Source organism: Cryptomeria japonica, chromosome 4, assembly GCF_030272615.1.
Source record: "Cryptomeria japonica chromosome 4, Sugi_1.0, whole genome shotgun sequence".
Taxonomy (NCBI): Eukaryota; Viridiplantae; Streptophyta; class Pinopsida; order Cupressales; family Cupressaceae; genus Cryptomeria; species Cryptomeria japonica.
Window position 1 is genome coordinate 365,792,396 of NC_081408.1, and position 23,194 is coordinate 365,815,589.

A 23,194-nucleotide genomic window follows, 5' to 3' on the forward strand; every position below is an offset into this window, starting at 1 on the left:
CTTTCTTTGTACGCATCTCTGCTGGAGAGAACTTGGTTCTCTTCTTCTGATTGAGAGACACAATTTCCTCTACCTCTTCAACATCCTCTTCCTTAACTGTTGTCCTTGCACACCTCTTTCTAATCACAAACTTTTCATTTTCTACCTTTTCATCTATGTTGCTACTTCTATTTCCTCCACTTCAATCTCTAGACCTTTCTTTCCTCTTGTTGCCTTTTATTTAGGTCTTCGACCTTTCTTCTCACTTAAAACTTCTCTTGATGTTGTTTTGAAGGAACTAATCTTCATCGGAGGAGGGGCAGACACTAACTTAGTTATTCTGTGTGCTTTCTTTCCAAAGGCTTCTTCTATTGTGGGGAGACTAATCTTCTTGTATAGGTTATTCATTTTGCATGAGTCTACTCACACTTCTTTAGTATTATTTTACTCAATATTTCAGTTGCAACCCCAAATATTTCTACACTTTGATCTATTGACAACTACAATAAGGTATCTATATTCTTCTCTGTGTACTCCTCTGATATTTCATAAGGTAAATCAGGTAGACATGAAGTCCTTGGCTCTATTGCTTCAATGAAGAAATGCTCCTTACTGACTAGGAAGGTGATTCCATTTATATATTTCTAGACCAAAATGATAGGAACCCTCTCTATTTGACTACATCTTAACTTGAAAATTCTTGAACCAACTAGAATATGAAATATTGTATGTCTTTGTGTCATTGTGGAAACTCCTAATGTGTTGTTTAATTTGAACTCCAATAGGATGAAACTTGTCCCATACCTTACTTCTTATACTTGGATACTCATTCATAAACTTAAATGCTAGACATATGATCAGAGACCCATTCCTAAATGGATACTTTGAGTTCTTGTTCTTCTCTAGTTTACTTAGTATTTGTAGTCACAAAAGCTCATATAGATCAAACTTTTCACCATTAACCACCATCTGGTAGGCAACATAAGTTATAGTGATAGTAGTGGACCCCTCCCAGTTTTGAAAGTATATCTTCTATGCCACATCCTTGGTCACAAACGAGACACCTAGATCAACAATGTCCTCCACACCCATGACCCTCTTATCAAACATCAAACCAGTTAGCTAAGTGACCATCTCATTCTTCACCATCTTCAACTCAAGGATAGTGTCGAAGCATCACAATCCAGTCAAAACCCTAATGGCTTCCTTTGTAATCTTGTGCATTTGGTCCAAATACATCACATCATCATGAATGTGACTAAATATTTCTTATCCACACATGCTCGTAGTTGAAATCAAGGAATTTCTTCCACTAGAATGTGCTCATATTTTTGTTTGAGTGTCATCAAGTCATCTTCTACTAGCTTCTTTTATGCATATTATTAAACTTCACATGACTAACCTTTGCTAGGGGTACATGGATATAAGCCCTAGTGTTCTTCATGTATACAACATCCAATGGTACCTTTGACAAGGCTCCTTGTTTATCTTTCTTTGTCACCACAAAGGGATAGGGTTCAAATTATATGCGTGGCTTCAAAGAAATGTCAAAAATAATCATTGAAGCCATCTTGATCACACAAACTGAGCTGAAAACATAAATTTTGCAAAATACCTCGAAAGATTCTATTGCTAGGGTTTGCACCAAAAATTTCTTTTGCACACAATAGATCTCGAATTTTCAAGATCACATATGATCAAAATGAATTTAAAATCATAATTTATCTATTAACTTCACCAACTTAGGGTTTTTCCCTTAAATGCATTTGACTATTGCATACTACAAAAAGATACTTTGTTATAACAGTGATCACAAATACCATCATGGATCACTGCAAACATTCAAAATGTTTAAAAAATACCTTCCTAACCTCTGTCGTGCTAAAACCAATCCAACATCCACACAATAAGGGGGTCCTTAAGATCTTCAATGAGTTCTCTTCCTCAGATAATGCATTTTATCTAGTTTATGGAGGAAGCATCTGTACCACCAATACATACAGATCCATCCACTATCATTTTATCTACATGAACTCATCAAATTTCTTCATCCATGTCTTCTACATCTTCTCGTCATTAATGTCAATTTCCTTTTCTGGAGAAGAGGTCTTCTCATTCTTTCCCTTGCACAACCTAGCAATGTGTCATGATTTATTACAGTTATAACAAGTCAAACCTTATTGTAGATCACTTTCATTGCTTCTAACATTAGATCTGCACTCAACAACCTTGTGCCCAAATTTATTTCATGTACATAGCAATATCCATTGAAAGATTGGACATTTCTTCCATAGTTTGTATTCACATATCCATTCCATACTATCCTACTTCTCAACCAAATGTCCAAACTTATTGCAAGTGTAGCATTGACCATCAAATGGTTGAGATCTTATCTGACTTCTATATTCACTAGCTTTGAATACCTAGTTTGAGCAAGAGGAGGCTTCTTGAAGTTCTTCATGTTTTAGACTTGAGTAAAACCCCTTTGATCTTCATTAGTCTTCTTAGATTCATCCTTAAACTTTTCCTTTCCTTTGTCATCTTTGTTGGGAGTCTTAAAAAATTCACCTTTGTCAAAACTAAGTTTTCCTTTATCCTTAGTTTACTTTGAGCACTTAGCATCACATTAAGCAATTCACTGTCGCACTTAAGCTTCAAGATGTTACTAGTTTTTCCTTTTTCTTCTTTCAATTATTTCCTCAACATGACCATTTCTTCTTCAATCTCTTTGCACTCTGTAGATTCGATGGGTAGCTTTGGTTCAATATCATCAATGGTCTTCTTTCCTTCATCAATTTTCCTTTTCAGATGGACAAGATGTTCTTCTACCTTCTTGAACCTTTTTTTATAATCATCTAGATCATATAGAGTTGGCCTTAATTCTCCTTCAAGAGCTACAACTACTTGAATATCCCAATCTTGTGATTACATAGCATCCAAATCTTCAAAATTATTGTGGTCAAATCCTAGATCTACCTCGACCATTAGAATGCTTCTTTAGGAACCTCACTTTGATACCAATTGTTGAACACTTCCAAATGCTGAGGAGGGGAGGAGGTTAATCAACATATATAAAAACATAATCAGTTTAACCATTCATTTATCATTAATTTCAATCACCATATGTACAAAAGTAAAGAATTGAAAGCATTGAGAAAACACACATGAACACCAAAATTTTATGTGGAAAACCTAATGAGGTAAAAAGTCATGGTGATAACTATCCCACTATATTAAAACATGTTATAAAGTTTTAGGCTCAATGCCAAGGAACCTTACTGCTCCTAGTTTTGAATTGCAAGACTAAGGCACACAACCTTAGGGTAAGATATAATGGACTTGCAAATGCTAAATATCACTTCTCCAAGGCAAGATACAAAATATATACATATAATGAATCAAAATGATTGATCTATAGAGAAACACATCCTCTGATATGCTAATTATAGATCAATGTAGTTACACATCTGAAACTGACTTCATCATTATTTAACTGCACTTGCAAACCAAGTTGCATGTATAAGACACACCATACACAACTTTGCATCTTGCTCATACACTATATCTCATCCTCCAAATATATTTCATCTTTATAAACCATTCAAAACCAAAGCAACATCAATTAGGTTGGCTTAATTAGATGTAACATGTAGGATATAAATAGTTGGCCCAAAAATAATCTCCAAAGCAATGCATAAGGTAAAATGAAATGCGTGAAGTATCACACCATGTTGACACACCTTCCTATCCATCCTATATCAATGCCTACAACTCTGCACACTACTGCATGGACCAAGACTGCACAGGTCGGCTCTAAAGGATAGAATCGGTAAAACACACCAATCAAACTTACTCAAAACGTGATGCAGACCACAAAAACTCTTTCATATGTACACATCACCTGACATCAACACAACTATATCATTGAGCCGCACCACCAAAACAACTGAGGGAGGAGGAATGAAATGCATTCTTATAAACTATCACACTATCACTGTACAAGTTGATACTTAGACCATCACAACTTCAAATCTAGATCAAATGAGAACATGCAAACTAGGATGTATCAAGAATTTTCATCCATTAACATCATACTACAACCACAAGAAATGATGAAGTGATGCATCACAATGTGGACCATAAAACTATACCCAATCTAAAATATTATTCATTAGGACAACCACAATTAGACAACTACAACTATGGACCACATAATATCTTGGTTCCTAAAAATGAGTGGGTTTACACTGCCACAGAGAAGAGACCAAGCTGATTCCTCCAAATATCTATGTAAAGCCACCTCCAACTATCAATATCCGTTAGGATTGGAATAACTTTAACAAGGACACAAGATACTTCTACACTTCGGGGTCTACAGGACCTGGGAGGGTGATCCCTTTAGCAATATTCTTGTTCTCTGCAATGATACTCAAGAATTTACTGAAAACAAAGAAGATTATCTCATAAAAGGACTCAATAGAAAGGGAGAATTCTCAAAGATGGAAAATTCCTTTAGTAATCCTCAACCTTAAGTTGGAATATGAGATGGGCAAGACAACTTTCAAAAAATACATAAAACTTAACAGATGATATTCTGATATTTTCAAAGGTTTGATGAGATTCATCAGTTAAAAGAAAAACAAGGTTGATAAATAAAACCAGTTACAAGCATTGATTAGTGCCTTACTCCATTAGGCACATGAAAGATATACAACGTAAACTTAAAAATATGACAGGGTTTGATCTGATAACATAAGATCTAAGATAATACTACCTTATAATATATCTCATTTGCAACCCCAACCCAAAACTACTTATCTAAAATCCTTGCACAAGACTCATCATTTTGCAACTATATTTTAGCAATTTAATTGACCCCTTGGGATGAAGCATAAATAGAAAGCTACATACATCATAACAATGCACTAAATGAAACAAACCCTTGATTTATTTCATTTAAAAATTGATAGAATCATGCAATGGAGAGAAAAGAGTCAAAATTTTGTTTTTCTTTAAATAAAATGTTATCTCTGTCACAAGATAAAATTTACATATAACTCCTTCAAGAACCTGTACAGAATTTGACACTAAAACATTTCTTTATTTGCTCTATAAAATATTTTACAACTTGTTTGCTTCACCTAGAATCGCTACTAGAAACACACTTAGGAAAAACCCAAGGAACAAGAAAATTGAGCCTACAAGTCATTCCCAACAAACATGAACCTTTCTTCTAGCCATGATTTCCCTTTTTATAGAATAAAGGGAGCAACAAGCTTCCGACTAGAGGACACATGTCAATAGCAAATTCATTCCTAACAATTATCCCTAAAAGGCCGTATGCAATTCTATTAAAAAAATCTTTACATATCCATGTGCTGGCATCTGTGAATCATCGTTCATAACTAAAAAATTGGTAGGGGAAAAACACCCTCACACCTTCAAATGGAGTGTGAGATGTTGCGCTTCTATCCTATTGAGCATATCCCTTCTAGGAAAGGAAACAAGGTCCCGACAAGAATAAAAGTTGTCTCTATACTAGAGGAGGAGCTTCAACCTTCATGCCTAGGATCAGAGGCAGTGGGAGGGGGAGTTAGGGGGGAAAAATAATATGTTGGGGAGGGGTTGTAGCTTCCATGCAGCTACATGGATGGATTGATGCCACTCCCTACCTAGACATGTTCCTTTTTCATTCCTCTGTGGGTTCTCTCTCAGAATCCCCTACCATCTAGTGATAGAGTAGACGCAAAGGTTGTGCCATGTGTGGCCTTTCTTCATAAGAAAAGGATTTCATGCCTCCTCTAGCAATAGACACATTCACACATGAGAGGAAAAATCCATCCAGTATCACAGAGTATATTGCAACTCCATTTACAAGCTTTCTCAAATGTCATTCCCCTTGCAGAAGGAAAGACTGCATTTAGAAAATGAAAAGGCTTCAAACTCTCCTACCAATTTATTCACCACCTTGTTATATTTATAATTGAACAATACTTCATCAAGTAGTGCCTGTTCGTGAAAAATCATCACTCTAGTGCTCTTAATTCAATCTTCCAGCTATGGACACTAGAATTCATGCATATCACATCCACTGTATTCTTTTATCAAGGTTCATCCGATGCGAGTGAATTTATCCTGATTTTATTCTTCCATGGGTGTACATTCTTCTGCTTTAGGATCTCTGTCAACAAGCAAATCTCTGAATTCATCAGAGAACTCATGACCCATCACACTTGAACCAGAAGCTTATCCTAATCCTGTCACATCTCTGAGATATAGTCATTGCCTTGTCGAATTAGTCCTTTGCTCAATAGAAAATTTGAAAATAATCTTCCTAGACTAGGTCGGCATCAAAATCTCCCAACTTTTCATTAATCATCCTAAGTCGACAAGTCTGTATCCTTTTCATCTCATCTCTGCCGCGCGAGCTATGACAAATGCCTTCAAATATCGCTCCTAATTTCACATTTGAAACTCAACCACAGATCTTACCCAACTTGGAAAATCTAAAGATCATTGTTTATCAACATGACATTTGACCCTCGATCTGTATCAGTGGACCCACCAAGTCTCGACTAATCAGCGCTATATCATCTTTCGACCAAACTCTATTAGCAACTTCACCATAGGTCTTCTTGGTCATCCCGGGACACGTGGCATCATCTCATGATGTCGTGGTCTATAACTTCCTTGCAACTTCCATCATGAGGGTACGAGGAACCATCACATCTATTCACTCTTTACTGCTTCACACAATGCCCATTGGATCCTCCAGATTTAAAGATCGAGCACCTTTTACCTCCAGACATAAGATCACCATTCATTTTGAACACATGCAAACTAATGGGACTATTAGTAAACCAACTTTTACTGCCTGAGAACTAGTAGCACAATACTTCGACCAGCTATACTACCAACCTTGTCGGTTTCTTCTCAAAACACGTGGCACAATCTCGTGATGTCGCAATATTTATCATCCCTGCACTTTTGACCAAGGGGAAGCACGAACTGTTGGATCCATTCTATCTTTAACAATCAACTGAAATACTTAGGACTTTCAGACTTAGGAGAATTATGGGTGTGGGCACAAATGTTTTGAGGGAGACCGGTTACAAGAAAATTCTATGTGCCATAGAAAATCATATTTCATAAACCGGTTGACCACCACTTAATACTTAGGGAATAAAATGGCCCTGCCCATTGTAAACAACCCTTGGCTTTAAGTGGGAAAAGGTAATCACATGATATATCAATGCTAGGTTTTTCTTTATAAAACATAAGAAACTTTGATAAACCCTAAACCCTAGTCCTTAGACCATTTACAGAGGATACAAATAAATCCAAAAAACCAATAGTTTAAGCTCAAAATTGAAAATTTTGTGCAATCAATTTTCATAGCTATCAGTGGATCTAGTTGGGGACACTCATTTCAGAGGAATGAGGTGAGAAACCAGAAAATTTGGATGAAGCATACCAATTGCAGGGGCAAACCAAAAAGAAACTACCTGGACGTGGTAACTTCAACAGAAAAGGAAACTATACTACCAAAGAAAACTGAACTAGTGCTCATGGAAAACACCTACTTTAAGAAAAGTAGGACCTCAAAAATTGTCCATGAACAGGCAATTTAAGAGGGAATTTTTTAATAACTCCATTGGGCATAGAGTCGGAAAAATTTACTCTACCCCAAATTGTTTGTGGCCTGCAGGGTCAAACCACATATGATGGCCCAATGCCATCTGCCAATTTCAACCAGTGCTTTCATATGTCATAAACATGATTTTCTTCTGAAAGCATCAAATGTAATTTAATAACATAAGTGGAAAACCATTTTTCAAACTTGCTGGCTACTTTCATCCAACCACTATGCTTAAATTTATCACTGCAGTTACTACTAAAAATCTGAAAATTATGCAATGATATAGAATATTTGTTATTATGTGACACAGATGCATTGTATTTAACATAACACACATCTTGAGTGCAACCAATATCCCATTATGTAAGGACATCATCCAGTTGAAAAAGGAAAATCTCATATTCTGGCACATAACTGAGAAAGCATGCCTCACTTGCAATATCAGCCTGCCTACTGAAATAGGGACTCTCTGAAAAATCCACTTTCTTACTGATCATAACAAGCAAACTGTTATCAAGAGGAGGAAAAGGATCAGAGATGACCCCTTCATGTAATTGCAAATCATCAAACTAGACACATATTTCATCCTTCTGCTCTGTATCTAATTTAATGTCGACAATATCAACAACAGGAGAAAACTGATCATTGTTACTTATCATTAATTTAGATATTACACCTTTATCTTTATAATATTCCATTTCATAAGTTGATATAATAGTGTTCGGATTCTCAATTGTTTCTTCATACAAAGGGTTAAGAACAATATGAAAACCCTACTCAAAAACATTATAGAAAAGTACCAATTGATCTTCATCTGCATCTTCATCAAATAATGCATTGATATTTTCACTAAAACCACTACTCATCTTATCTTCGGGTTCATCAGGAATAAAGGAATTAGAATCTAAACTGGAGCAACACCCAACAATACAATCCTCATAGTATGAATGTTTCATGTTAAGACATTCATAAGCCCCAACAAAGCTACCATGATCATTTTGATTCTTTTGAACTAGATTCCTCTTAAACATGCAGGTCAACTCTGGGACATTTTGGAAGTGAGAGCAGTTTAGAACAGTCTGGTCCTCAATGCTAGAAATGACTTGTTCAAAGACAATCTCCTCATTTATACACATCATGTTGCTTTCTATCCCAATAATATTATTAACTAAAATTGGTGGCATCTTATCATCTGAATTTTCATTATCATATATGATTGATTCCTGAGAGACTGTATTCATATCATCAAAATCTTGAATATTTGCATCTATATCAGACATAACGCTTTCCAATTCTTCATACTCACTGTTGGATCTATCTGAAACACAAGACTACAAACAAATCTCCTGTGAGATCTCATCTCTGGAAAAACCATTGTTACTATCACTAGGTAAAGTAATTGACATCATATCCACCTCTACATCCAATATTTGAGATAATTTCTTATTAACCTTTTCTTCATCAATATGAGGAATAACCACTATCTGGGACAAGTTCTCTTCACTCATATTTTTATTCAAATCATAATCAATAACAAGGCTAATATGATCAATAGGGATATAAGGGTCTTGATATGAATCTTTATCTTCTAACTAATACCTTTCTTTTAACCCCAAATATTGTGGGATAGCACACCCTGGCAAATAGATAACCCTTAGGGATTCCATATCTCAAGTTGTTCTCAATATCAATGGCTATCCTATAAGCCTGATGCAAGGTTTTAGGATCTTTATCTCTCAACAAATAACTCTCTTCCTCGTCAAATGCAGCCAAATAAACAACTAAGCACACTACATCATTTGGTCTATAACTACTAGGAATTCCATCCAATGCCCTAGCAAACCTAACATTAAAAGCAGGTATTAACTCACCTTCTTCCTTTTGGATACCCATGAACATTTTCATAACTAAGATTGGATTAATTCTTTCACCAAACTGTTCCCTAAATGCTACCTTTAGCTCATCCCATGATGAGATAGAACATACTGGCAGGTAAGAAAACCAGTCTATGGCATTTTCCTTCAAAGATTGAATAAACAACTTCATGAAAACATCTTCCTGATTTATCTCAAAATCCTCTATTAACTTAGAAAATTCCTGCAAATGTTGTCGTGTTGATTCTGACTTTTTCCCAATGAATTCTAGCAATTTTTCCCTAACCTTTGCAGGAACGGGATTTGGAAAACTTTGGATACCATTAAAGTTCAATGGCTTATATCTCTCCATAAAGAAATTTCTATGGTTATTTGGCAAAGGTCGCACATTTATATTTGACATTTCATAGGGAATCACATGCACATAATACCTATTTTCATCCATTTCCCTATTTCTTTCCTTTTGCCATAAATATTAAACTATCACATTGCAAGGCTCAAAACATATTTCGTCTAATCTCATACAAAAAATGGAAACTGAATCATAGGAGTATGTAAAATAATCATTACCATTCCCTTCCTTAGTGCTTCTTTCACTCTTTAGGGAATATTTTTTCACATAATTTTCATGAAAATACACTTGACCCATGAAAATCAAAATACCTGGAAATGTTCAAGTTGTTGATGCTTTCTTTAACCTGGGACTTGTAAAATCCCTTTCAATCCTTCAAATCTTTAACACTGATCTTTGACAGAGTCACCACCTCCTTGTAGAGGACAAATACTCAAACAACTGGAATTCCTTCACAAGTCAAACTTGCTTCACACAACACTGCAACACTTCCTTATCATCAAATGGACTTATATGGAATCCGTCCTCAGCTTGTCAGGGTACTTCATCATAAGAGCTCAAATCTGCTTCATCTTTTCTGCAAATTTCTTGGTTCTTCTTCAAGCAAACACACATTGGTGCATAGATCTCAGAGTCTTAGAGTCAGCACTCACAACTTGTGAGGTATTACAAATAATCTTTAAAAAATGGACAGATTTGGACCAAACTCTTGACAAAAGATGAACTATAGCAGATTCTCCAGCAACATTTATGAGAATTGACTCAAATCGACAAGGGACAGGTTAAGAAATTTTTTTCACCCTGTGGGCAAAGATTTAGTCTTGCGACGCGGGAGCAACGCTCAACCATCAAATCATAAAAGACCCAGACAACTTTATGCAACATTTCCTAGCAGAGTCACCATTTTTATTGGTGACTCGGATGCGATAATCTCGACTATATATTTAGCAAATCTTTCATACCAGAGATTCTTTCAATTCATATTCTCCCCAGCAGAGTCGCCATTTTTGTTGGTTCCCAAAAATGAATGGATTTACACTGCCACGGACTAGAGACCAAGCTGATTCCTCCAAATATCTATGGAGAGCCACCTCCAACTATCAATATCCATCAGGCTTGGACCAACTTTAACAAGGACACAAGATCCTTCTACACTTTGGGCTCTGCAAGACCTAGGAGGGTGATCCCTTCAGCAATCTTTTTGTTCTTTGCAACGATACTCAGGAATTTACTAAAAAACAAAGAAAATTATCTCATAAAAGGACTCAACCTAAAGGGAGAATGCTCAAGGATGGCAAATTCCTTCAGTGATCCTCAACCTTAAGCTGGAGTATGAGATGGGTGGGACAACTTTCAGAAAATACATAAAAATTAACAGATGATATTCTGCTATTTTAAAAGGTTTGTAGAGATTCATCAATTAAAAAAAAAACAAGACTGATAAATATCACCAGTTACAAGCATTGATTAGTGCCTTACTCCATTGGGCACATGAAAGATATACAACGTAAACCTAAAAATATGACAGGGTTTGATCTGATAGCATAAGATCTAAGATAATAGTGCCTTACAATATATCTCATTTGCAACGCCAACCCAAACTACTTATCTAAAATCCTTGCACAAGCCCCATCATTCTGCAACTCTATTTTAATGATTTAATTGACCCCTTGGGCCGAAGCATAAACAGAAAGCTACATACATCATAACAATGCACTAAATGAAACAAACCCTTGATTTATTTTATTTAAAAATTGATAGAATCATGCAATGGAGAGAAAAGAGTCAAATTTTTGTTTTTCTTTAAACAAAATGTTATCTCTGTCACAAGATAAACTTTACATATAGCTCCTTCAAGAACCTGTACATAATTTGACACTAAAACATTTCTTTATTTTCTTTGTAAAAGATTTTACAGCTTGTTTGCTTCACCTAGACTCACTATTGGAAACAGACTTAGGAAAAACCCAAGGAATAAGAAAACTGAACCTACAAGACACTCCCAACAAATCTAAACCTTTCTTCTGGCCATGATTTCCCTTTTTATAGAATAAAGGGAGCAACAAGCTTCCATCTAGAAGACACATGTCAACAAAAGCTTCATTCTTAACAATTAGTCCTAAAGGGTCGTATGCAATTCTGTTACAAAATGTTTACATATCCATGTGTTGGCACCTGTGAATCATCATTCTTAATAGAAAAATTGGTAGGGGCAAAATTGTTTGAGCCATGTTGTTATCGCCCTAACACCTTTGGATGGAGTGTGAGATGTTGCTCTTTTGTCCTATTGAGCATTTCCCTTCTAGGAAAGGAAATAGGATCCCGACAAGAAGAAAAGTCGCCTCTAAACTAGAGGAGGAGCTTCAACCTTCATGCCTAGAATCAGAGGCAGTGAGAGGGGGAGTTAGGGGGGAAACATAATTGTAAAGCGGAAAAATCAAACCCTAGTTGTTCTCCCCTCCCCAACTCCAAGGAGAGAGAAGGGAGAGTCACTAGGGTTGATGGTTTTCACTTTAGGGGAGACTTTACATTCAAAAGAGGGGTTGAAACCCACAAGATCCAATCCCACGCAATGCAAGATTGGATTCTATATGAGTTTCAAGGGTTGTGATAGCAAGGATACCCTCTTTTGTAAAGAAATGTAGATAGAAAGATTGAACTAGGAATGCATAGAAAGTAGGAAAGATTTGCTTATAAACAGAGATAGGGATATGATATGCAGCTGCGGACCTGGAATTAGCAGTAAAATGTCGAGATGGTGCTGTTCTGCAAATTTGAGCAAAAGTTGACAGGACGATGGCGCTCGGCGTGCACACGGTCCTCCGAAAAATCCGCGAAACGAAGGGGGATCTGTTCGTCTCTGCACAAGGATTCCAGATCTTCAATTACAGCCGCGTACCTGCAACCTACACACAGAAAAGAGAGGACGATTGGGGGGTTAGGGATGAGGGGTTTTCCTTTAGGTCAAACCCCGGGTTTTGGAATTAACCAAGAAATGAGAAATTGCTATAAATGTAAATGATTGTAATGTAAAACAAGTACTAGTACCTTGTTGTAAGAATGTTTGTATTCTTACATGCGAAGGTGTAGATGTTGTTGTATGTTGTATGTTGTATGTGACATGTGATCTCCTCTTCAATGGTTGAATCCTTGTCTTGAATGCAACACTTAGCCTTGAATGGAGACTTAGAACTATCAATTGCTTGAAGGAATGCTTGAATGCTTGAATGCTTGAATGTTTGAATATCGTTTCCACGTCTTGTACACATATGTCCTTCCTTCTCAAAATGGGAGAGGAAATGTAGTTTATATACTTGTCAATTAGGGTTAAAAGACTGATTTTTCCGACCTTGGGCCGACCAGGAAGTACTATTTTCCAAATTGCAAACATAAAGACTCGAAGCCCCATAGGAGACCGGGCCCAAAATAGGGCCAGGGACCAGGGCGTTGGGCACCATGGTCCTGGGGGACCAGGGCGCTGGGCGCCCTAGTCCTGAAGGACCAGGGCGCTGGGCGCCATGGTCCCACCTCCAGGGACAACAATGTGCAAGGAGGATCAGGCCAGGGTGCTGAAAAATGCAGTTTTTGATGTCATGAACAAGTTTCGGGGTCTCCATTCAGGTTCCATGTTGCATTGCCATCGTGAAGACCCAAATGCGGTCAAAATTGCAAGAGTCGCAATTTTAGGACGCTACAATAATATGCTAGGGAGGGGTCACAACTTCCATGCAGCTACATGGATGGATTTCTGCCACTCCCTACCCAAACATGTTCCTTTTTCATTCCTCTACGAGCTCTCTCTCGAAACCCCCTGCCATCCAGTGACAAAGTAGATGCAGAGGTTGTGCCATGAGTGGCCTTTCTTCATAAGAAAAGGCTCTCACGCCCCCTCTGGCAATAGACATACTCACACATGAGAGAAAAAAACCATCCAATATCACAGAGTATATTGCAACTCCATTTACAAGCTTGCTCAAATGTCATTCCCCTTGCAAAAGGAAAGACTGCATTCAGAAAATGAAAAGGCTTCATACTCTCCTACAAATTTAATCACCACCTTGCTATATTTATAGTTGAATAATACTTCATCAAGTAGTGCCTATTCGTGAAACATCATCACTCTGGTGCTCTTAATTCAATCTGCCAGCTATGGACACTAGAATTCATGCATATCACATCCATTGTATTCTTCTGTCAAGGTTCATCTGATGTGAGTGATTTTATCCTGATTTTATTCTTCCATGGGTGTACATTCTTCTACTTTAGATCTCTGTCAACAAACAAATCTCTGAATTCATCAGAGAACTCGTGATCCATCACACTTGAACCGAAAGCTTATCCTAATCCTTTCAAATCTTTGAGATATCGTCCTTGCCTTGTCGAATCAGTCCTTTGTTCGATAGAAAATTTGAAAAATAATCCTCCTAGATTGGGTCGCCATCAAAATCTCCCAACTTGTCATTAATCATCCTAAGTCGACAAGTTTGTATCCTGTTCATCCCATCTCTCCCATGCGGGCTATGACAAATGCCTTCAAATATCCCTCCTAATTTCACATTTGAAACTCAGCCACAAATCTTACCCAGCTTGGCAAATCTAACGATCATTGTTTGTTGACGTGACATTTGACCCTCTATCTATATTCGTGGACCCACCAAGTCTTGACTAATCAGCACTATATCATCTTTCGACCTGACTCTGTCAGTGGCTTCACCATAGGTCTTCTTGGTCCACTCGAGACACGTGGCATCATCTCATGATGCCACGATCCGTAACTTCCTTGCAACTTCCATTGCGGGGATACGGGGAACCGTTAGATGTGTTTACTCTTTACTGCTTCGCACAATGCTCGTTAACTCCTTCAGATTTAAAGATCAACCACCTTTTACCTCCGAACATAAGATTGTCATTCATTTTGAACACGTACAAACTGATGGGACTGTTAGTAAACTGACTTTTACCGCTTGAGAACTGGTAACACAATACTTTGATCGACTATACTGACAACCTTGTTAGTTTCCATTGAAAACACGTGGCACAATCTCGCAATGCCGCAATATTTATCATCCTTGCACTTTTTGACCACGAGGAAGCGCGAACCGTTGGATCCATTTTGTCTTTAACAACTAGCTGAAATACTTAGGACTTTCAGACTTAGGAGATTATGGGTGTGGGCACAAATGTTTTGAGGGAGACCGGTCACAAGAAAATTCTATGCCCCATAGAAAATCATATTTCATAAACCTGTTGACCACCATTTAATACTTAGGGAATAAAATGTCCCCACCCATGGTAAACAACCCTTGGCTTTAAGTGGAAAAAGGTAATCACACGATGTATTAATGCTAGGGTTTTCTTTACAAAACATAAGAAACTTTGATAAACCCTAAACCCTAGTCCTTAGACCATTTATAGAGGATATACATAAAACCAGAAAACCAATATTTTAAGCTCAAAATTAAAAATTTCATGCAATCAATTTTCAGAGCTATCATAATACACCTTCAATTTTTTGAAAAAGTCATAAGACAACCGAATATACCATCTAACGAAACCATGGTTAATCTCCACACATCCACATGAACTTATAACCAATTCTTTGATGATGCATTCCTCTAGAACACAATTGATCAACCTCCTAGACCAAGTTATCATCAATGACAGCAATTTTGACATCAATGACAACACAAACTCATATTTGTGCAACATGACATACCTTGCACAAGGTTTTATGTATTTGGTGTGCACAATACAATTTAGTTGCAACATGAAAATATTATAATTGTATATTGTGCCTAACAATAGGTAATGAACAACTCCTTATAGATGCATTTGATCTTGTGCTTTTCAAAAAATTATTACTATCTTTGTTTTATTTCCTGCATGTGTTTTTCTAATGCATCATTGGGGTAGGCATCACACAATTAGTCTTATGATGAAGGGCCTATAATATATAGGGTATACTAGGAGACAAGTACATGATCTATTATATATACAATGATTTAAAGTGCTTTTTGTTTAATGAATGTTGAGCTATTGTAACTTCTCTTTTTTAACTTGTAAGAAGGATCAATTGTTAAAAACTTAACCACACTTGGTGATTATCAATAAGAGAAGTTTTAATAAAAAATATGATTATGAACTAGTGGCTTGTCTTTAACCCTTGTGTCTATTTATGTAGACCTATATTGTCACTCTCTTTTAAAGAAGTGGTGGTCTTCATATATTTGATGAACAGTGAAATTAAATTGAACTTAAAATGGAGAATTTGTAAGATAGAAAAAGAGAGCAAAGCTTAAATAACTAGCACTTGATATTTGTTGTTCAAGCCATCAAAAATCTAAATAATTGATATGCTTATTTTTGTAGACCTCAAAAACCTAAATATGTTTCACATTTAATAATAAATAATTTGTAAGATAAACAAGGAGCAAAGCATAACAATCAATACTTGAGATTTATTATTTCAAACATTAAAGATCTAAAAGATCTAAATAATTGATACACTATTTTTTTAGACATGACAAATCAACACGATCAACATATTTGTTGGTTGAGATTTCAAAAACTTAAAATAACTAAAAATGTACTAATGTGTTACTTTAAAATAAATAAAAAGAAGGAAGAATTAATTAAAAATGAATAATTGACATCCATCATTTGTTAGTTGATCTTTCCAAAACTTCTAATAACAAACATCCAAAACTTAAAATAACAAACAGTACACCCACTAACCATGGCAATAGGCATTATATAATTGCATTAAGAGGAAGAATGCTTCTTAGAAATAAAAACAAAACAAAGCCCACATATAATTAAAAAATAAATCTTTTAAATAAAAACATAAAACCAACATAATATTCTAAAACAAATATTAATATAACAAATATAATAAAATAATTTTAAAGTGAAATAAAAAACAAGTCTTAAAATTAAAAACATGAAGTTGTCACAATTCATATGATCAATATAACAAATTTCTAGATTGGGTTGGGTTCAATTTTCGTTGTTTACATTTTAGATCAAACTTTGTGATCCATCATTAAGATTCATTTCTCTCTTCCTTTTGTTGTAACATCTAGATGATGGATCATGAAGTTTGATCAGAAATATTGGTGATAAAAATTGCAAATGGTTCATTAAATTGAAATTAACTCCTAAGTAAATAAAGAGGATACGCTTGGAACTCAAATTGTAAGCTTATACTAAAGCTTTGGGTTCTTCCCATATAGGTCCAAGGTTCAAGTTTCACCAAGTATACTTGTTGATGATTGGCTTTCGGGTTGTTGCTTTCAACTAACGATTTATAGGGGAGAAGATATATCGACATATTTTGGATAGTGATATTATATTTCTCGAAACCAAAATGTTGACTTTGTTGTTTCTAGATTTGATTGTGTAAGAAATTTATACAATTGAATCCAAAAAAAGAAAAAGATATGCTAATTAAATCTTTTCAAATAGATTTAAAAACAAAAAATAGAAAAAAACCAAAAAAAACAAAAAAAACAATGTCCAATAATTGTGGGGAGACAATTGGTACATGGGGATCACTCTCAGTTGAAAATCCCCACCTTGCTTTTGTTCTAAACGTGAGGGCATTGATGATAAAATGGAGCACTGCCACTCGTTCCACGCCAGCAAGGCAAATGCGTTGAGGATGACGACAAGCAGAAACGCTACAAATAATGAGCGTTGTAATCAACAATGCTGAGCTGTCCACGTCAGCAGGGTTCATCGACGTCGACCATTTGTCATCACCAGCCTCCACTACACATGGATTCCTCGCCGACAGTTATCCGCTTACCTTTCTCTGACGTTGATCCACCGCACACTTTCCTTCAATTGCGATTCCCAGCTCATTTAATGGCGCCTTGAATTCCAGTCGAAAAATTCATACAACTAGTTCGATCGCAGCATTCGCTACGCCACAGATATTTCCGACTATGGATGGCAGCGGCAAAGGCGAGGGCAAATGCATTGAGGATGACTGGAGCAACATATTTAAGCTAAATCCGGCTTTCGATCCAGTCTTGGAATACAAATGTTGCCCTGCGCCTCCTCCATCGATGGAGAACAATCATTTGTTCGATGGAGTGATCGGCCCTAGTTCGCCTCAGGCTCTTCAGCTTTGCACGGAAGGGTTAGGGTTTGAGAGCTCGGATGAGACTGAAAGCCCTAAAATTCAAGCCTTTAATGGCGATGATAAGGCCGAGGAAAATTTTGTGGAGGAAACGGAACAGGGGACTCCCAGGCGGCATAGAGCACCTTGCAATAAATTTCCGCCACCGCTGCCATCAATAGCGCGGAACGGCCACGCAGGCTTTTTCTTCAAGTCCTGCAAAAAAGACGGGAGATTTCTTTTGCAGGAAGTGAAGCTTCCTCCGCATGAAGTTCTCCACGCATGGCGGGGCGAAGGACGCCTCCAGTTGCATCTTGCGCATAATGATGATTTTGACGACGGGTAATGCACGGGAGAAGGGCAAAACTGAGTCATTTTTAGCGTTTCTTTTGCATTTTATCTGTCATTAAACAAGATTATATCTTTTTCGCTTTTTGCATCATTTCTCTCCTCTTAACTACTGCAGTTGTACATCCGATCGAAAATATATAGGCATATCCTTCAAGGACGCCTCCAGTCGCATCTTGCGCATTATGACGACTTTGCAGACGGGTAATGCACAGGAAAATGGCGACACAGAGCCATTTTTAGCGTTTTTTTTGCATTTTTGCTGTCATTTAACAAACATATTATCTTTTTTTTCTCTCTGCATCATTTCTCTGCTCTTACCTACTGCAATTGTACATCCGATCGAAAATTATAGGCATGTCGTTTAAGTTTATATTGTCGTCAACCTTGAGTTCTGCGATGCCTTCATTCTGATAAATTATTTCGACTCTACTGTCACACATTAATGGCGGCTTCGTTTATTCATCAACTTTAATTTTGCGCGTTAAACAGTTTCACAGTATTAAGCTGCATGAATCCATCACACTTTTCTGCCGTGTGGCGGGGAAGTGTGCAAAGTGTGCATGCTTCCAACCATGCGGATGCTGTAAAGCTGTTCTAATTATATAGTTTGTTTATCTTTTTGTTAAACTTTAGATCTGACAAATGAAAGGAAAAACCAGAATTTGTAGAGTTAGAAGTGGTAACTGGAATTAATATGATCCAGACAATTCTTTCTGTACAAGGAGAAGAGGAGAGATTTTATATACCAAGCTTCACTCAATTATTAAGCTGTTATATATGTATCGGTAAATATTAGTATTTTTAATTGTTAAATAGGATGTGTTATGTGTAGATTTATTTCATAGGGTTTTGAAAATATTTTAGAGAGTTCTAGTATATTGATCATTATAATATGCTTGATAGAAAGTTTGAATATATGCACATCGGTAGAGTAGGTAACTCTTGAAGAATTGTATTAGGGTCTCTATATTCATGAAGGTTTTCAATAAATATAATAGATACCATTCTTTGCGAAAAATTTACTTAAAAATCAATCATGATATTGCAACATTGCTTTTGTATGTTTATAATTTTATGATAGATTATAAAAATCTTACACAAGTTTGAACGTCTATTGTAACAATGTTACATCTATTGGACTTGAACCATTACCACATGTTCCCCATTCCTTATCCAACTCTCTTTAATGTTGAGGCACAAAAAAACCCTTTCCATAACCATGCTCTTTGGTGTCCTTTAATTATGTGCAATACTAACATCATCAAAACTGACATGCACTTCATCACAAATTATAAATAGATTTTCATCCTTAGTTTGTAGTTAGTAAACACTAAAACAAAAAGCAATTGAACTATCAACATACTTTAAACTCTAACACTTGAAAAAACAAGCAAAGGATAAAAGTTGCTCATCTTGACATCAAATTAATGAGCATAAAATTGAGTTCCTACGACCATCCTTGTCATGAGCATGCAAATGCTTGTAGTGGAGCCATACATCAAATGAACCTAACAATGAAGCCACAAGTAATCCATTTCTACATGGGATATAAGTAAAAAATTCAAAACACATTCAAAGAATGAAATAAGTGTGCAATATTTAGGATTGTATATGAAGACAAAATCTTAAAACATTATTTCATCAACAAGAGTTAAACCATTTTCAAACTTGAGAAAAATATAACTAAAATTATAAAAATATTCAAAAGATATGTACATTAAGGAAATGCTTAGGTTTATACAATGGGAAATCCATGTATGATCCCACACAAGAAAGCTAAGAAAAAACCCTCAAATGAAGAACAGGGAAATAGAAAATGGACAAATGTCAAGAAGGCTCCAACATCTACCAACGAATTCTTAATTAATACAAAATTCCAGAAGTTTAGAGAAGGCACAGTCAAGCAATTAGGAACTCAACCAAGAGGCAACCAAAGCCATGCTAGATCACATTAAATACATGGGCAAGTCATATTGCATTCTAGTGCAATACTTCTACATTTTAATTTGATGAAGAATGAATCTCAACCATTGGTTATAAATGTTGGTTTGTTGAAAATACTAAATAGACAAGGAATTTTCCAAACATTAGATTGAGAATGCCATGTTAGGATTGACACTGAAGAATGGAAAGATTAATCTTAAAGAACCCACAACTCATGTCAACCCTAAAGCTTTACATTCCCTTAGGTAGTTAACTTGGTTCATAAGTCTCAAACAAGGAGAGATGATTTTTTACATTGAAATGATCATTGTAAGACATGAATAATGATAATGGTTAACACATAGATGTCTTAGAGGATTTTAATAAGATAATATATTTTATAAAAATCTACTTGTATTGAAAAAATCACTACTATCTTAGTAAATTCTTAGGTGCAAGAATCAAATTTAGAAGATTGGTTTCCTAGAATCCATTTGGCATAGAGTTAGGAAGAAACAAGGTTAATCCATGCAACAACAACTATGGCTTACCTTGTTCACAATGTTAACAAAGGTGAGCCAAATACTAGCATATATTGAAGTTGTTGAGAACTCTGCGCTAATAAAGAGAGAAAGAAATGGGTTCCAAAAAGGGAACAAAACAATTACTAAGAGGAGGAGAACTGCAAATGATGTAGGGAATAAATGCATGGATCTTCTACTAATGGAGCTTGAGAATCTTGTTTATCTTTTTGTTAAACTTTAGATTTGACAAATGAAAGGAAAAACCAGAATTTGTAGAGTAGAAGTGGCAACTGGAATTAATATGATCCAGGCAATTCTTTCTTAAGAGGAGGAGAGATGAGAGATTTTATATACTAATAATTTTATATATGTATCACATACACATACACATACACATACACATACACATACACATACATAGTTGTAGGAAAAATTTCTCAAAAATCAACTTCAACAAGGGTAGAGTAGGTGTCTCTTGAAGTATTGTATTAGGCTCTCCATATTCATGAAGGTTCCCAATAAATACAATAGATCCCACCTCATGCAAAAATTTTACCTCAAAAAAATCAACCATATTATTGCAACATTGCATTTGTATGTTTATATTCTCATGGTAGGTAACAAAAATCTTACACAAACTCGAACATCTACTATATTAAAATGTTACATCTATTGGACTTAAACCATTACCACATGATCCCCATTCCTTATCCAACTCTCTTTGATGTTGAGGCACAATCAAATTCTTTCCATAATCATGCTCTTTGGTGTCACTAACATCATCAAAAGTGACATGCACTTCACCATAAATTATAAATAGATTTTCATCCTTAGTTTGTAGTTAGTTAGTAAACACTAAAACAAATCAAAATAAAAAATAGTCACTATCGACATACTTTGATCTCTAACACGAGTAAAGGATAAAAGATGCTCATCTTGACATTATACTAATGAGCATAAAGTTGAGTTCCTACAAAAACCATCCTTGCCATGAGCATAAAAATGTCCGTAGTGGAGTCATAATAATGAACCTATCGATGAAGCCACAAGTAATCCATTTCTATATTAGAAAAGGAAAAAATTCTAAACACATTCAAAGAATGAAATAAGGGTGCACACAATCTTTAGGATTGTATATGAAGAACAGAATATTAAAACATTATTTCATTAATCAAGAGTTAAAAGATCAATGACCAAACCATTTTCAAAAGAGAAAAATATAACTAAAATTATTAAATATTCAAAATATATGTACATGAAGGAAATGCGTAGGTTTAAACAATGGGAAATCCATGTATGATCCCACACAAGACAACTTAGAAAAAAACTCAAATGAATAAGATGGAGATAGAAATGGGATAAATGTCAAGAAGGCCTAAACATCTACCAAATAATTCTTAAATAATCCCAAATTAGTAGTATAGAGAAGACACAATCAAGAAATTAGGAACTTGACCAAGAGGCAATCAAAGCCACTCTAGATCACATTAAATGCTTGGGCAAGACATATTTAATTCTAGTGTAAGACTTCTATATTTAATTTGATGAAGAACGAATCTCAAGCATTGGTCATAAATGTTGGGTTGTAGAAAATAGTTGATAGTCAAGGTATTTTCCAAACATTAGATAGAGAAGGTTGTGTTAGGATTGGCACCGAAGAATGGAAAGGTTAATCTAAAAGAGCCCACAACTCACGGCCCAACCCTAAAGCTTTACATTCACTTAGGTAGTTAACTTGGTTCAAAAGTCTCATACAAGGAGAGAGAAATTTTTACATTGAAATGATCAATGTAAGATAGGAATAATGATAATGGTTAACACATAGATTTTCTAGAGGATTTTAATAAGAAAATATATTTTATGAAAATCTACTTCTATTGAAAAAATCACTACTATCTTAGTGAGTTCTTAGGTGCAAGAATCAAATTTAGAAGATTGGTTTCCTAGAAGCCGTTTGGCATAGAGTTAGGAAGAAATATTGTTAATTCATGCAACAATAACTTTGGCTTACCTTGTTTACAATGCTAAATAAGGTGGGCCAAAGACTAGCGTATATTGAAGTTGTTGAGAACTTGATGTAGGATCATCCCCGTTTGTTGAGCAATCTTGCATCATCCAAAAATATTTCCTTTCATTTTTGTTCTTGTTTAGTTCTTTGTGCAATTTTTTGTGTTCTTGTCAGTTGGTACCGGTAGTTGCTTGTTCTTTGTGGCAGATATTATTTTCGGTTTCCAGGCAGTTTCGTGTACTTAATTCCATGTTTCTAGTTCTTTTGGGTTCTTTTCCGATCAGTTATTGCTTTCGGTTGACTGTTTCTGGGTTCCTAGATAGTTCTTGTGCTTACGGGTTGGTTTTCCTTCATTACCAACATGATTCTTGGTGTGTGGATCTATCTTGGGTCTTGTCCGATATTCTTTGGCATGTGGTTGA

At 35.7% G+C, this 23,194-nt stretch overlaps 1 protein-coding gene across 1 annotated transcript; it reads left to right on the forward strand.

Moving 5' to 3' along the window:
* The first annotated feature begins 17,567 nt into the window (after positions 1 to 17,567).
* On the forward strand, positions 17,568 to 19,091 carry LOC131040966 (uncharacterized). Its single transcript, XM_057973935.2, has 2 exons — positions 17,568 to 18,308; positions 18,433 to 19,091. Exons 1-2 carry the CDS (start codon positions 17,791 to 17,793, stop codon positions 18,680 to 18,682), a joined length of 768 nt encoding a protein of 255 aa, XP_057829918.2. The 5' UTR covers positions 17,568 to 17,790; the 3' UTR covers positions 18,683 to 19,091.
* Positions 19,092 to 23,194: the final 4,103 nt, after the last annotated feature.